The sequence below is a fragment of the Stegostoma tigrinum genome, chromosome 13 (genome assembly GCF_030684315.1).
Source record: "Stegostoma tigrinum isolate sSteTig4 chromosome 13, sSteTig4.hap1, whole genome shotgun sequence".
In the NCBI taxonomy this organism is placed as follows: domain Eukaryota; kingdom Metazoa; phylum Chordata; class Chondrichthyes; order Orectolobiformes; family Stegostomatidae; genus Stegostoma; species Stegostoma tigrinum.
The window spans coordinates 64,117,109-64,132,915 of NC_081366.1; the positions used below are offsets into that span (position 1 = coordinate 64,117,109).

The 15,807-nt window shown below is 42.3% G+C and overlaps 1 protein-coding gene across 1 annotated transcript in view; it reads left to right on the forward strand.

Moving 5' to 3' along the window:
* The window catches only part of lcp2a (lymphocyte cytosolic protein 2a), a 167,257-nt gene that overhangs the window by 69,838 nt on the left and 81,612 nt on the right, over positions 1–15,807 (forward strand). The window contains exon 4 of the mRNA XM_048543731.2: positions 8,238–8,303. Within this exon, the coding sequence (XP_048399688.2) occupies positions 8,238–8,303 (66 nt within the window). The remainder of the gene's footprint in view (positions 1–8,237; positions 8,304–15,807) is intronic.

Below are 15,807 nucleotides of genomic sequence, written 5' to 3' on the forward strand. Positions count from 1 at the left end.
AACATTTAATGAGTTTGAATTTGGGCTTTTTCTTTCTTCAAAGCATGGCATGACATATACCAATCAGTGTTTGCACTGCATGTGCCTCTTTGCTTGGCTGGTCATCTTGTTCCTTTCTCTTGTTTTGTGAATTTGGAATCTGACCTTTTACTTTTCCAGTTTGATCAAGGTATCTGCGGTCCTTACCACCCAATGATTATTTAAATAAAGTGCAATGCTTTTACTATTTATTGCTTTTAAGTCCCATTCATTGGGCAATAGTTGTTAATGATTCTAGTATCTTTACTCTACAGCAAAGTAAATCAATCCAATCAATCATACTGCCAGCTTAAAACCTCAACTAAGCGAAATTGCAGATCATCAAAGAAATTTAGTTCAACCAGATGAAGACTAGATCCTCCTCTGAAATGTCTTCCTCCTAGGACTTTGTAAACCAGCAGAATTATCTCAAGGTGGAAGATATCTATAAACACTTCACAGCAGAAACAACTTTGAGTTTATCAATATCAGCACTTCAAAGCATTACTTTAAGAATTTTAGGACATTGTTATCCAGATATGGGCTTGGAAGGATATGAATATGAGGCTCCAACATTTTATATTTATGAATATTTATTATAAGAATCAATTAAAAGATGCAGTGTAATAATAATGCTTATTCATAGAATGTCAGAGTTAGTTAAGACATGATTATGCTACTTTAAAGTTATACGCAATGTTTAAATCCACCCTAAAAAGCCTTTCAGATATTAAAACAAGTAAGATTTAAAGGTAACTGCACTCACAACGCAGCATACTTTGCTTTGGGTCTTTGTCTAATCCTTCAAGGGGAGTTGGTGATAAACCTGACCCTTTTGTATCCTAAGGTGGTTGGACAATACCTCTTCTCTGTTGTATGTGTGTCTGTGTGTTCTCTTTGAGGAGCTATAGATTTTTTTCCATGGCAGATAGAAAAATGATTCAATTGTTCATTGCAAATCTTCAAATAAAAAGACTTATGACTTGTTTAAAATGGTCTCTTTGATGAATACTTCTGGTTCCGTTCACTTATCTTGACTTTTTCCGACTGTGGTTGGTTCACTCACCAAGCTGGTTTGTTAGTTTGCAGATGTTTCATTACGCTGCCAGCTAACATCATCAGTGCAGCCTCCAATGAAGTGTTGTGTATTCTTGCTTGTTATTTAAATTCTGGAGTCCGTTGGAGTTCATTATCTCATTTCCAGTTTTTCTTTAAGGTAGTGTGTATGTAGAGTCTAATTCTACCTGTTTCTATGTGTTCTTGTGAAGAAACAGGCCTCTAGAAATTTCTGTGCTTGCCTCGGTTTGGCTTTTCTTAGGATCCTGACATTGTCCCAGTTGAGTTGGTGGTTCTAGTCCTACAGTAGGTTTTTCCTACTGTATTTCCTCCAGAATTCAACTGGGTTGGATTTGTTCTTTTTTTCTGTGAACAGAACTGGACAATTTTTAACATTGGCATTTGTGATGCTGATGAGCTCCGAAGGTGGCTGAGCTGGACCATATGCTTGGCATTTTTGGTTGAATATTTTTGCTCATGCTTCGGCTTTATCTTTTGCACTGATGTACTGGGCTCTCCCATCATTGAGCATGAGGATATTTGTGGAGGCTTCTCCTCCTCTTAGTCGTTTTAGTGTCCACCACCATTTATGACTGGATGTGGCAAGACTGCAGAGCTTAAACCTAATCAAATGGTGGTATATTGCAGGCTGTTTTTACTGTTTGACATGTATGTAGTCCTGTAGTATTGCCTTAGCAGGTTGACATCTCATTGTTAGGAATGCGTGGTACTGTAGGTTGATTCCTCACCACAGCTCATCTTGGTGAAATCTTCAATGCGGTAGATTTTCTGCCAGCATTATCTTTCCTTGTGGGTATCTGCTGACCTGCTTAGCCTAGTGTGGGAGAAGAAACCCACCTGGTAGTCAAATAAAAACAGCTGGAGAGCTTCTGCCTTAGTATGCTAGAGTGCTTACTTATAGTTTAGGTTTCACTCTGCGAAGTTTTGCTGTGAAGGGGCACAGTTGGGAACATCCATTCAACACCCTGCATGTGCAAGTAAAAAAGAAATAAAGTCTCTGTCTGAACATTGGAAAACAAGTCATCAGGAAAACTACTGTTAAAAGAAACTGAAAAAAAGACTCCTTTTAGCGAGCGGCAAAACCAAGGATCATTGAAAAACTGCTCAACAAACACCATTAATGTTCACACTGTATTAGTTACGGACAAGCCAAAGACTGATTCAGTTTTGTTTAACTTTTATTTTTAAGATTCAGCTCTCATTTCCAATCTGTGCTTAGATGTATGGTGATTTTTTTTTTCTCTAATTTTAGTACCCGATGAACTCTCTATTTCGTTGACTAGAAAGTCTAGTTAAATTGTCTCCTTTTAAAACATAAATACTTCTGACTTAGGAAAAGGGCACCTGAAAGAAGTGATCCTTTCTAAATTAACCTTATTGAGACCAACAAAGGGAGGGGTTCAATAAAGTCGACAAGCCAATTCATCATCCCTCATCCACGAGATTAACAAACTGGAGGATCTCACGCAGAAACTAGCCATCTTACCTTCTACCATTACTTTCAATCTATACCGCTGATTTTTAAAGTCTCTGGTAGGAGAGCTAGGACTTTATTTACTGCCTTCATAATGTTTTATACTATGTTAAACATGCTCTCATTCTTCCTCTGTTCCAAAGAAAATCCACTCATGTTTCAATATTAAAATTTCACTGTCTTAGCAGCATCTTTGTAAATCTCCGATGAATCCTTTCCAGTTTGATCACGTATACTTTATAATATGGTGAACGGAACGGCATGTAGGAATCTAATACAGGAACAAAAACAAAGTTGCTGGAAAAGCTCAGCAGGTCTGGCAGCATCTGTGGAGGAAAAAACAGTTGACGTTTCGGGTCCGGTGGCCCTTCCTCTGTTCTGAAGAAGGGTCACTAGACCCAAAACATTAACTCTATTTTTTTTTCCTTTACAGATCTGCCAGACCTACTGAGCTTTTTCAAGCAACTTTGCTTTTGTTCCTGATTTACAGCATCTGCAGTTCTTTCATTTTTTATTTATGTAGTAATCTAATAGTTAACTTTGCTGGTGTTTCATACAATTCTGGCACAACCATTCTTTATATTGAATATCTTGGTTAACAAAGGACAGTATCCCTAAAATATCCTTAGGCTCCTATTCTACCTTTTCTGGTTCCTTCAAGGATCCATGGAAGTGCTGCCCCAGGTTCATCTTTCTCTACCTGTCTCGCTATTAGGCAGCATTTTATAAAGGAGCAAATTAAAGCTCTACAAAGATTGAAGAAGCCCACAACAGTTGGTGAAACACAGAGAACAAAACCTCCAAGATTGTTTGCTGTTTTGCCAAGATCGCCATCCAGAGATGGTCAGTAAAGACAAAATGTTTATTTAACTTGTTGATTGACTGGGTTAATTCATTTAAACTGTTTCCTTCTTATCCTGAAGTAATTTTGAAACAGCATATCACAGAATTCTTGTTTATCCTTAAAAAATAATAGCAAGAAAACTTTTCCTAGATATGTCCTGTCTGTTTGTAGCTACTCCTGTCAGGATATTTGCTGTCATGGTCAAATATACCATGACATAGTGGTTTTCATAATCTCAGAATGCTCCAATTCGTGCACAGCAAAATCCCATAAACAATTGTATTACGATGATGAAATGATCTGAATTAGTAATGCTTATTTCAGCATAAATATCAGTCATGGCATCTTTTTTATAACCACAGAGAGAGAGGTCTGGACAAATGTCTCCATCTCAGACAGAGCAACACTCCTTCAGACTGCATGGTCAGTCTGGATAATGCAGTGCCCCTTCAGTACTGCACTGGGGTGCCAGGTTGGATAGTACAGCACTCCTTCATTATGGTGGTGGAGTGCCAAGTCCAAATGTAGATTTTGTACTTCAGTTGTTGAGGTGTTATTTGACTACCAATCTGAGTTCTGATGGTAACACAAAGCTGGCACATCACTGCGCAGGAAAATATGAATTTTGCTCTTCTAGCATGGAAGTGATCTCTTATAAGAACCCAGGTTGAATATTAACGTTAACAGAAAGCAAATAATGCTGACTGTCTCCTAATATTATGAAATTTTATTTAGAAAGTAACTAGATGTTTCACCAAAAGTACTTGTAATGTTGCATCATGAAGTAGGAACATACAAGTGTGAAACTGCTCATGTAAAATGGGAGTTGAAAAATCACCAGCTCAGTTGACACCTCAACTGTTTTTATGTTCATTGAATCAATGGGTGGAGTTGTCTAATGTGCTGGAGCTGCCACTTATCAGTAAATGATACTATCACGCAGTTCCTATTTGCAGTCTAACATTGTAATCATGGTACATCACCACTATTTGCCTCAATCAAGCATCTAAAGTTACTCAGTGGAGAACAAACTAGGCAGAAGTTGACAAAAAGAAACCATTTCCTCGGCTTTGAGAATCTAGAAAAATTGGGGTGATCATTAAAATTGGATCAAGATTATTTGGCGGTTGATGTTAGGAAGCACTTCTTCCACAGTAGTACAAGATCCCTATTCAGCCATTCAGCCTAACAATTCCCCACCGGCCCTCCAAAAAGCATCCCAGCCACACTCACCTCCCTATCCTATTCCTGAAACCCTGCATTTCCCATGGCTAATCCACCTAACCTACACATCCCTGGACACAATAGGAAATTTAGCATGGCCTATCCACCTAAACAGCACATCTTTGGACTGTGGGAGGAAGCTGGAGCACTCGGAAGAAACTCACGCAGACACAGGGAGGGTGTGCAAACTCCACACAGACATTTACCCGAAGGTGGATTCTTCATTCAAAAGATAATGGACAACTGGAACTCTGCCCCAAAAAGTTACTGAAGCTGGTGATCAATTGAAAATTTCAAAATTGTACTGGATAACATTTGTTAGGTGATGGATATTAAGGATTACAGAACCACGGTGAGTTGATAGAGTTAAGATAAAACATGATCTGAATTATAGAATATGGCTGAATGGCCTCTTCATTCTACTGTTCTTCCAACTGATTTACTTATTCTGCAATGTACTGAGGACTAGATAGACATCTCCATCAAAAGTAAACATCTCAGACAGTGTAGCACTCCTTCAGGGCAGGGAAATAGGGATTATCCAGGAAATTATAAACTGGTAAGCCTGATATCTGTGGGTGGGAAGCTATTGGAGAGAGTTCATGCGAAATAGGATTTGCACGCACTTGGAAAAACATGGCCTAATTCGGGACAGTCAGCATGGCTTTGTGCAGGTCTGGTAATGTCTTACTAATTTGATTTTTTGATGAGGGGACAAGGGTAATAGATGAGGGTAGAGCAGTAGATGTGTTTCCATGGATTTTAGTAAGGCTTTCAACAAGATCCCTCATGCTAGGCTCATTGAGAAGATTAAGATTCATGGGATCTATGGTGACTTGGCAGTTTGGATCAGAATTGGCTTGCCCATCGAAGACAGAGGGTAGTGGTGGAAGGGTGTTTTTCAGGCTAGGGGTCCATGACGAGTGGCATTCTTAAGAGATCCATACTGGGACCTCTATTGTTTGTGATTTATATGAGTGACTTAGATTAAAACGTAGATGAGCCAGTTACTAAGTTTGCAGATGACACAAAGATCAGGGGAATTATGGACAGCATTGAAGGTTGTCAAAGAATACCACAGAATATAGATCAGTTGCAGATAAGGGTAGAGAAATGGCAGATGGAGTTTAATCTGGGGAAGTGTGATGTTTGCACTTTGGGAGATCTAAAGGTGTGATGTTTGCACTTTGGGAGATCTAAAGGTGTGATGTGTGGCACTTTGGGAGATCAAATGTTAAGGTAAAGTATATAGTTAATTCCAGGACCCTTAATAGCACTGATGTATAGAGGGATTTTAAGGTCCTAGTTCCCTGAAGATGGCCTCACATTTATGCAAGGTGGTAAAGAAGGCATATGGAATGCTTGCCTTTATCAGTCTAGGCATTGAGTACAAGAATCAGGAAGTAATGTTGCAGCTTTGTAAAACTTTGGTTAGGCCACAGTTAGAGTATTGCACTCAATTCTGGTAACCACATTACAGGAAGAATGTGGAGGCTTTGGAGATGGTACAGAAGAGGTTTCCCAGGATGCTGCCTGGATTAGAGGGTATGGCCTAAAAGGAGACGCTGGACAAACTATGGTTGTTTCCTCTAGAAAAGCAAAGGCTGAAGGGAGGCATGATAGAAATTTATAAGATCATGAGAGACATAAATAGGGATAGTCAGAATCTTTTTCACAGAGTCGAAATGTCTAAAACTAGACAGCATGCATTCAATTTAAGAGGGGGAAATTTCCATGGAGATGTGAGGGGCAAGTTTTTAACCGTGAGAGTGGTAGGTGCCTGGAACACGCTGTCAGGGATAGTGGTGGAGGCGGATACTATTGGGGCATTTAATGGTCTTTTGGATAGGCACATGTGGGCATGCAGAGGGATTAGGTTGATTTGGCATCATGTCCGGCATGACACCATGGGCCGAAGGGTCTGTTCCTGTGCTGTACTGAGATATGTTCTATGTTTTATGGCTGCACTGAAGTGTCAGCCTGGATATTGCACTACTCCTTCAGTACTGCACTACAGTGCTAGATTGGACAGTGTAGAGCTCCATCATGATTGTGGTGGATTGCCAAGTCCCAAGCTAGATTTCGTGCTTCAGCTGCTGAGGTGATGTCAGAGTTCTGATATTAACACAAACAAACACAGGCCCTAACATGACTACAATATTAAAATTTGTGTACAAAATGATTCAGCAACTATTTAGAATAACTTGGCTTACGAGTGGTGGAAGGCCCGGTCAAAGAGTGACTTTTTGAGCAAGGAACTAGAGAGCAATGTGTGCCTGCAGAACTACATTTCCCAAAAAGAATTGGTCCCCCAGGAGATAGAAAAGAAACATTAGAAGAAAAGTTGCAGAATGTATTCATGATAAAGCTGAACATCATGTTTGCAGCTTCTGATGCTGCAGCCCTGACCTTCAACTGCTCCGAACATTTTATTGTTAACATTCCACTTTCATCATGTGTGTTCAACTCAAATTAATCTTCCAAACAAATTTAGGTAATGTTTGAACAGGTTGTCTTAAAGATGCATGTTTTAGAGGAATGCGATAGAAACCTGATGATACAACTGGAATGCTGGTTAGATTATTTAAGAAAAGTTTGAAACCTCTTTAGTCAGGGGCTGTGATACTTCATTGTCCTCAGGGGCTGTAATAGCTCATTCTCCTTTCACCTTTGATATCCAAACCCAGCTTTCTTTTCTATTCTCACAATGGGCTGTCAGCACAGAAATGGACAAAACCGGCCAATAAGTAGATAGTCTCAGAGAAAGACTATTCAGTGGTAACTAGAAGAAGGGAAATGTCATAGTCATCCAGTAGAAAATATAAACAGAAGTTGCTGGTAAGGCTTAGCAGGTCTGGCAGCATTTGTGAAGAAAAATCAGAGTCAACGTTTTGGGTTCAGTGACCGTTCCAGTTGAGAATGCTTTTTCTAAAATTTGGAGATAAGGCATGTTATTATAAAATAGATCTGACAGCTAACCTAGCCTGTGTTGTATTTGAAAGGACGTTATGGGCTATTCAGCTCAGACTGATGGCTCAATCCTATGGGATTCAGTCTTAACCTGAGAGTGGTTAATCCAACAATGCAAAAGCAACATCTGTCTAACTGTGCCAAAATTGACCCATGAGTTCTTGTAGAAGCAGAGTAGATGAAGGTCTTTTTGCAAAAATCTCATTCTGTACCTAATCTGATGTTCATTTGTAAACAGATTTTCTTCACGGTGCTCAAAGTATCTCTGCACTCATGTCTACACACATGCTTACAGCTCAGGCTTTCATGCCTTTCCACAGGTTTGACTTCTTTTCCATGTGTCTACACCCAGACTTAACCAATCGAGTACAATGAGAATCAATGGTAAACAGCCTCATGTAATCAAATACAGAAAACTTGAACATTACAATCATGATAGTGATACAAATGATAATGGCAGTCAATGCCAAAAGTCAGAAAAGCTTCACCATACAAAATACTCTGATATGATGTAACAATTTGTATTATCAATTTGGAGACTCTCGTTTACTTTCTGTGTAGCTTTACCAATGATGACTGTGATCCATTTGATATGTTCTCCAGATAAAATTTTTATTTTCTGATTTACAGACAGATTCATCAGCTGTGTCATGAGATTAACAAAAGAGAGGGGTCAAGGAGTTTCTTCCCAAAGAGGTAAAAGAGTGAAACTCACATGGTATGAAAACAAAATGCAAGAGTTATGGAACTGAAGGATGCTGGAAAACAAATAACAGGTGGAAGAGGGAGGGAAATAAGTGTATCTTTCAGCTGTAATACACAAATCAAGATCAGTTGATGACACATTCTCGTCCTGACTTGAGCCTTGGACTATACACCTCTATCCATTCCTGTCTGCTCATCTTTTGAATCTGTCATATTACAGATAGAATCCCTACAGTGTGGAAGCAGATCATTAAGTCCCTCCCAAGAGCAGCCCACCCAGACCCAACTCCCCTACCCTAACTCTCTAACCCTGCATTTCCCCGGCTAATCCACCCAACCGACGCCTCCCTGGACACAATGGGCATTTTAGCATCGCCAACCCACTAATCTGCACAAGTTTGAACTGAGGAAAGAAACCATGGGCAGAGGCAACGTACACAGACACGGACAGAATGTGTAAACACCACACAGACAGTTGTCCGAGGGTGGAGTTGAACCCAGGTTCCTGGCACAGTGAGGCAGCGGTACTAACCACTGAGTCACCATGCTGCTTCCTTACACAGATGTCATGCCTCAAAGTATCAAGGGTGTAAGGAGATAGAGCAACTGATAGGTTGATTTTACAGCCCTCAATCTCAGATACAAATTACTCTCCAGTTACACATTTGGAATCATAGAATCCCGATAGTGTGGAAACAGGCTCTTCAGCTGAACAAGTCCACACTGACCCATCCTCCTATAATCCACCTATTCTCTACATCCCTGAACGCTACAGGCAGTTTAGCATGAGGGTCGCCTGAGGGTGGAATCGAACCTGAGTCCCTGGCGCTGTGAGGCAGCAGTGCTGCCCATAACATGAGATTTGTGGTAGTTGGATCTTCTTAGCCTGAAATTTTCTATTGAACAATGTGTTGAGTATTTTAACCTGATGTTGCTGTGCACCCCCCATTACTTGCAATCCCATTGTTTGACATTAATGATAACAAAAAAGCTTTGGCTGGAGAAAGTCTTATAGATGGTGATACTGAGTGCGGTCTCTGTGCCCCATTCCCCCTGATGCTCAGCCTCCATGTTTGAAGAAGATTGGGTAAAAGGTGAGCAATGCTCCTCTCCCAAGGCATGTGAGAATCAACTTAAAAGTACAAATTAGACTTGTTCCTATATTTAAGACTGTCACACTGTTCCCAAACAAGTTAGTCTTTTGAATTCACCACTGCTTAAAGAGAGCATCCCAAATTGTTCTGAGGAGGAAGTGCAGAAGTTTTAGCCTTCCCTTCCACCAACATATTTTAGGGGCAGGGTGATGTATTAAATAAAGCAGGTGGCCAACACGCAGCCTTTCCACCTATGCCTGAGCTGTCCCCAATAATAATGGGAGGCAAGGGAGTGGAGGGCATTGCTGTTTAGGCACCAGGCAGCCTTTGACCTGTTGAAGCCTTTACAATAATGTGTCAGTCTGTGGGGGAAGGCAAACAGCCCTGTCGCTTTGATAGTTCAAGTCTGCTACTGGGTAGGAATGTTGGGATGAAAACCTGTACCCAACAGGACGCCCTACCTCACCACTCCATTCTATGATGGTACCCGTCTGTCATTCACACGCCAACCTTTCTCATATGAACTCAAGAAAACCTTTTCAATTCTGTGTTCACAGTGCAGCTCACAGTATTTCATGATCAATGAAGTAGCATTGAAAACTTGTCACTGTTGTAATGCAGAAATATGATGAGTCATTTTGATGAGCAAAATCCCTGGAATACCATTGAAATTAGTAAGCAAATGATCATTTCTCGTGATTTTACCTGAGAGATAATTATTATCAAACATACCACAGAATCATAGAAGTCTTAAAACAAGATGAAAGAGCAGTATAGCACCGGTGAGGTTGTTGACATGCTCGCCGAGCTGGCTTGTTTTCTTTCAGACGTTTCACCACCATGCTAGGAAACATCATCACCTCTGATGAAGCAGTGTTGTTCTACACCACTTGGAATTTATACTGTCTGGTTTGTTATTGGTAAGTTGTATCATTTCTGGTTCTGGTCTGTATGGGTTTGTATATGGGGTCCAATTCTATATGTTTGTTGATTGCATTATGGGTTGAGAATCATGACCCTAGTAATTCCTGTGTGTCTATGTTTGGCTTGGGCTATGATGGTTACATTGTCCCAGTTAAACTGATGGCGTTCATTATCTCCCGACCAGGCACACCTTCACACAAACTGGCAAAGGACCTACAGCAGACACTGAAACACCTAGTTGGCAGTTCACTCCATTTCGTCCACTCAACCCAAGAATTCCTCATTATCCTCAAGAACATAAATATCAATGACGAGATTATGGTATCCTTTGACATCACAGCATTATTCGTGTCAATTCACATCCCACTAGACAAAGAAACAGTGGCCACATTACTAGAGGAAGCAGGAATACAGACCAGTAGCTCGATCAGCAATGACAACATACTCAAATTACTAGACTTGTGCCTCACCATACGCTTCATCTTTAATGGTCAAGTAGGCAAACAGATCAATGCAACACCCATGGGATCATCCATCTCAGGACTCATCACGGAGGCAATCACGCAAAGACTGGAACACACCACTCTCCCTCTCACTCAACCTAAACTGTGTATCCAGTACATGGACGGCACATTTGTCATCATAAAACACACCAAACTAGAAGAGACCCACGACCTCATCAAATAACGTATTCACTGGGATCAAATTCATGAGAGAAGAAGAAAACAACAATCAGTTCCATTTCTGGACGTCAGGCTAAAATGTATGACCAACAGGGAATTCAAAACTCGATATACAGGAAAGCAACACACGCTGACCAAATCTTCAACTTCCGCGGCAACCACCACAAAGCTCATAAACAAAGCTTTGTTAGGATACTATTTAAATGGGCAACCACACACTGTAACACGCCAGACCTATGCGAAAAAGAGGAAGAGCACCTATACAAAATCTTCGCTCTGAATGGATATCCCCTCAACTTCATCCGCAGGTGCCGACAAAATAGGCAACACTGACAGGGCACGCTATGCCCTAACTCACTGGCCACACCGTCCTACATCAAGAACGTATCAGAATTGACACTGAGACTCTTACAACCACTCGGAATCATGTCAGCAGGTTAACCGACAGACACACCAAGAACAACACTCACAAGGATTAAATACCCCATACCCATGACATGCAAACCCAATGTAGTTTACAAAATACCATGCAAGGACTGCCACAAACATCACATTGGTCAGACAGGAGGGAAAATAGCTGTCAGAATACATGAACATCGGCTAGCAGCAAAACAACACGATTAACTTTTCCTAATATCAGTACACTTGGACAATGAAGGCCATCAGTTTAACTGGGACAAGGTAACCACAGTAGCCCCAGCCAAACATAGATACGCACTGGAATTCCCAGAGGCATCGTTCTTATAATGCAATCAACAAAGGTATAGAATTGGACCCCATGTACAAACACATACAGAACAGAACTGGAAATAACACAACTCACCATAACAGTATAATTTCCAAGTGGAGTAGAGCAACATTGCCTCATCAGTGGCCTCACTAATGCTGTTACCTTGCATGATGATGAAATGTCTGGACAAAAACAAGCCAGCTTGGCGAGCAAGTCAACAACCTCACCCACAACCCAAGCTACAATTCTTTGCAAAAACCTTAAACACAGCACAGGAACAGGCCCTTCGGCCCCCAAGCCTGCACTGACACTTTTGCCCTTCCATACTAAAACTGTCTTCATTTACAGGATCCATATTGCTCTATTCCCTTCCTATTCAACTATACATCCAGGTGCTACTCAAATTCTGCTATTGTTTTTGCTTTTACCACCCCCTCTGGTAGCATATTCTATGTACTCACCAACTTTTGTTGTGAAAAACGTGCCTCACACAACCTTTTAAATTGCTCCCCCCCACCCCCACTGCACCTTGAACCGGTGCCCCCTAGTAATTGACTTCTCCATCCTGGAAAAGGCTTCATTCTTTCCACTCTATCCATGCCATTCATAATATTATAAACTTATATCTGCTCACCCCTCAACCTCCCATGTTCCAGTGAAAACAAACCCAGTCTATCCAACTTTTCTTCATAGTTAAAATCCCCAGGCCAGGCAACCTCCCACTTCCTACAGACTAAGGGGGTGGCCATGGGCACCTGCATGGGCCCCAGCTATGCCTGCCTCTTTGTAGGTTACGTGGAACAGTCCCTCTTCCGCACCTACACAGGCCCCAAACCCCACCTCTTCCTCCAGTACATTGATGACTGTATTGGCGCTGCCTCTTGCTCCCCAGAGGAGCTCGAACAGTTCATCCACTTCACCAACACCTTCCACCCCAACCTTCAGTTCACCTGGGCCATCTCCAGCACATCCCTCACCTTCCTGGACCTCTCAGTCTCCATCTCAGGCAACCAGCTTGTAACTGATGTCCATTTCAAGCCCACCGACTCCCACAGCTACCTAGAATACACCTCCTCCCACCCACCCTCCTGCAAAAATTCCATCCCCTATTCCCAATTCCTCCGCCTCCGCCGCATCTGCTCCCACGATAAGACATTCCACTCCCGCACATCCCAGATGTCCAAGTTCTTTCAGGACCGCAACTTTCCCCCCACGGTGATTGAGAACGCCCTTGACCGCGTCTCCCGCATTTCCCGCGACACATCCCTCACACCCCGCCCCCGCCACAACCGCCCCAAGAGGATCCCCCTCGTTCTCACACACCACCCTACCAACCTCCGGATACAACGCATTATCCTCCGACACTTTCGCCATTTACAATCCGACCCCACCACCCAAGACATTTTTCCATCCCCTCCCCTGTCTGCTTTCCGGAGAGACCACTCTCTCCGTGACTCCCTTGTTCGCTCCACACTGCCCTCCAACCCCACCACACCCGGCACCTTCCCCTGCAACCGCAGGAAATGCTACACTTGTCCCCACACCTCCTCCCTCACCCGCATCCCAGGCCCCAAGATGACATTCCACATTAAGCAGAGGTTCACCTGCACATCTGCCAATGTGGTATACTGCATCCACTGTACCCGGTGCGGCTTCCTCTACATTGGGGAAACCAAGCGGAGGCTTGGGGACCGCTTTGCAGAACACCTCCGCTCAGTTCGCAACAAACAACTGCACCTCCCAGTCGCAAACCATTTCCACTACCCCTCCCATTCTCTTGATGACATGTCCATCATGGGCCTCCTGCACTGCCACAATGATGCCACCCGAAGGTTGCAGGAACAGCAACTCATATTCCGCCTGGGAACCCTGCAGCCATATGGTATCAATGTGGACTTCACCAGTTTCAAAATCTCCCCTTCCCCTACTGCATCCCTAAACCAGCCCAGTGCATACCCTCCCCCCACTGCACCACACAACCAGCCCAGCTCTTCCCCCCCCACCCACTGCATCCCAAAACCAGTCCAACCTGTCTCTGCCTCCCTAACCGGTTCTTCCTCTCACCCATCCCTTCCTCCCACCCCAAGCCGCACCCCCAGCTACCTACTAACCTCATCCCACCTCCTTGACCTGTCCGTCTTCCCTGGACTGACCTATCCCCTCCCTACCTCCCCACCTACACCCTCTCCACCTATCTTCTTTACTCTCCATCTTCGGTCCGCCTCCCCCTCTCTCCCTATTTATTCCAGTTCCCTCCCCCCATCCCCCTCTCTGATGAAGGGTCTAGGCCCGAAACGTCAGCTTTTGTGCTCCTGAGATGCTGCTTGGCCTGCTGTGTTCATCCAGCCTCACATTTTATTATCTTGGAATCTCCAGCATCTGCAGTTCCCATTATCTCATCTCAAATCTTTGCCTTCTTGTTCTTTTTCATTTTGCAAGTAGGTAAAATTTCTCACTATTTAACCTATCTAGACCCCTAATGATTTTGAAAACCTGTATGAAATCTCTTCTTAGACCAAATCTCTCTAAGGAGATCAGTCCCAACTTCTTCAATCTGTCCTCAAACCATTCTTACAAATCTCTTCTGCAATCTGTCCAATGCCTCAACATCTATCCTGCAATGTAACGTGTACAACATGTACACATTATTCCAGATGAGGCCTAAGAAACATCTTATACAAATTCAGAATCACATCTATTATTGTTGTACTCTATGTTGCTATTAATAAAGCTAAGGATACAGTATGCTTTATTTACTTCTCTCTCCACCTCTCCTGCCACCTATAATGATTTGTGAACATATACACCTAGGTCCCTCTGTTCCTGCACCCCCTTGAGAATTTTACCCCCATCTTATATTTCCTTCCAGTTTTCTTCCGCCAAAGTGTATCATCTCACATTTCTCAGCATTGAACCTCATCCGTTATCTAACCACCAGCTCCACAACTTGTCAATATTCTTTTAAAATTCTACACCATCCTCCTCACAGTTTATAATTCTTCATGTTTTCATACGGCCTCCCCCTAGCCTAACCTATCTCTCCAAAAACTGGAGCTGAAGTTTCTGCAGCTGGAAGCACTTCCTGCACATGTGGACATTTAGGATGCTTGTCGAATCCATAACTTCTCATATATTACAGGTCACATATTCCACCTGTGCTGCCATGTTTTAAACGCTAAAGAGCATTCTCTAACCACTCACCTCCAAAGTAGCATCATGAGATCTTTCACCCTCATCTGAGAGGGCTTTCTATTCTTGTCTCATCTCATAAATAGTACTTTGACAGTACAGTGTTCACTCAGTTTTGCACTGGAGAATCAATCTGAGTCATGAGTTCCAGTCTCTAAAGTTGGGCTTGAAACCAAAATCTTTAGACTCAGATACAAGAATGCTACAAACTGTGCTGATGTTGACAGTGTTGTTTGTTCACTTCCTTGTTGTTTTCAATTTTGTCAATGATTTGGGGAACGATTTCCTCAATTTCAATTTACACAAGCTAAGAGAATTGATGTGTTTGACACCATTATTCTGTGTACAAAATGCAAAGCAGACATTTTATAATGGTGTTCGGTAAAAGGAGTCTCACTCTTTCATCACCTGGACACAAGTCTTTTCTTCATTTTCATGATGCCGGGGAGAACTCCAGCAGTTTTCTCAAGCTGTTCACTCCCTTTCTAGAAGCATGAGATGCACAACAACTGAGCATCCTCTATTTCCTTATAAAAGGTATTCACACGTTGCCTCGTGCTCATTTTCTTGCATGGGCACTTGATCTGGCTAGCCCTGATTTTAAAATCTTCATCCTTGTTTCCACATCACCCCAATGGCCTGACCTTCACTATGTCCGTATTCCCCTGCAAGCCCTTCACCCTCCAAGACATTTGCACCTTTATAAATCCTTGAATTTAATCACCTCACTATTGACAACTGTGCTTTCGGTTGTAGAAATCCCAAGTTCTGGAATATCCTCCCCGTATTTTTTTGTCTTTCTGACTCACTTCCCTCCATTGAGACGCAACTTAAAATTTAACTCCTTGTGCAATTTTTTTGGTCATCTGCCTTAA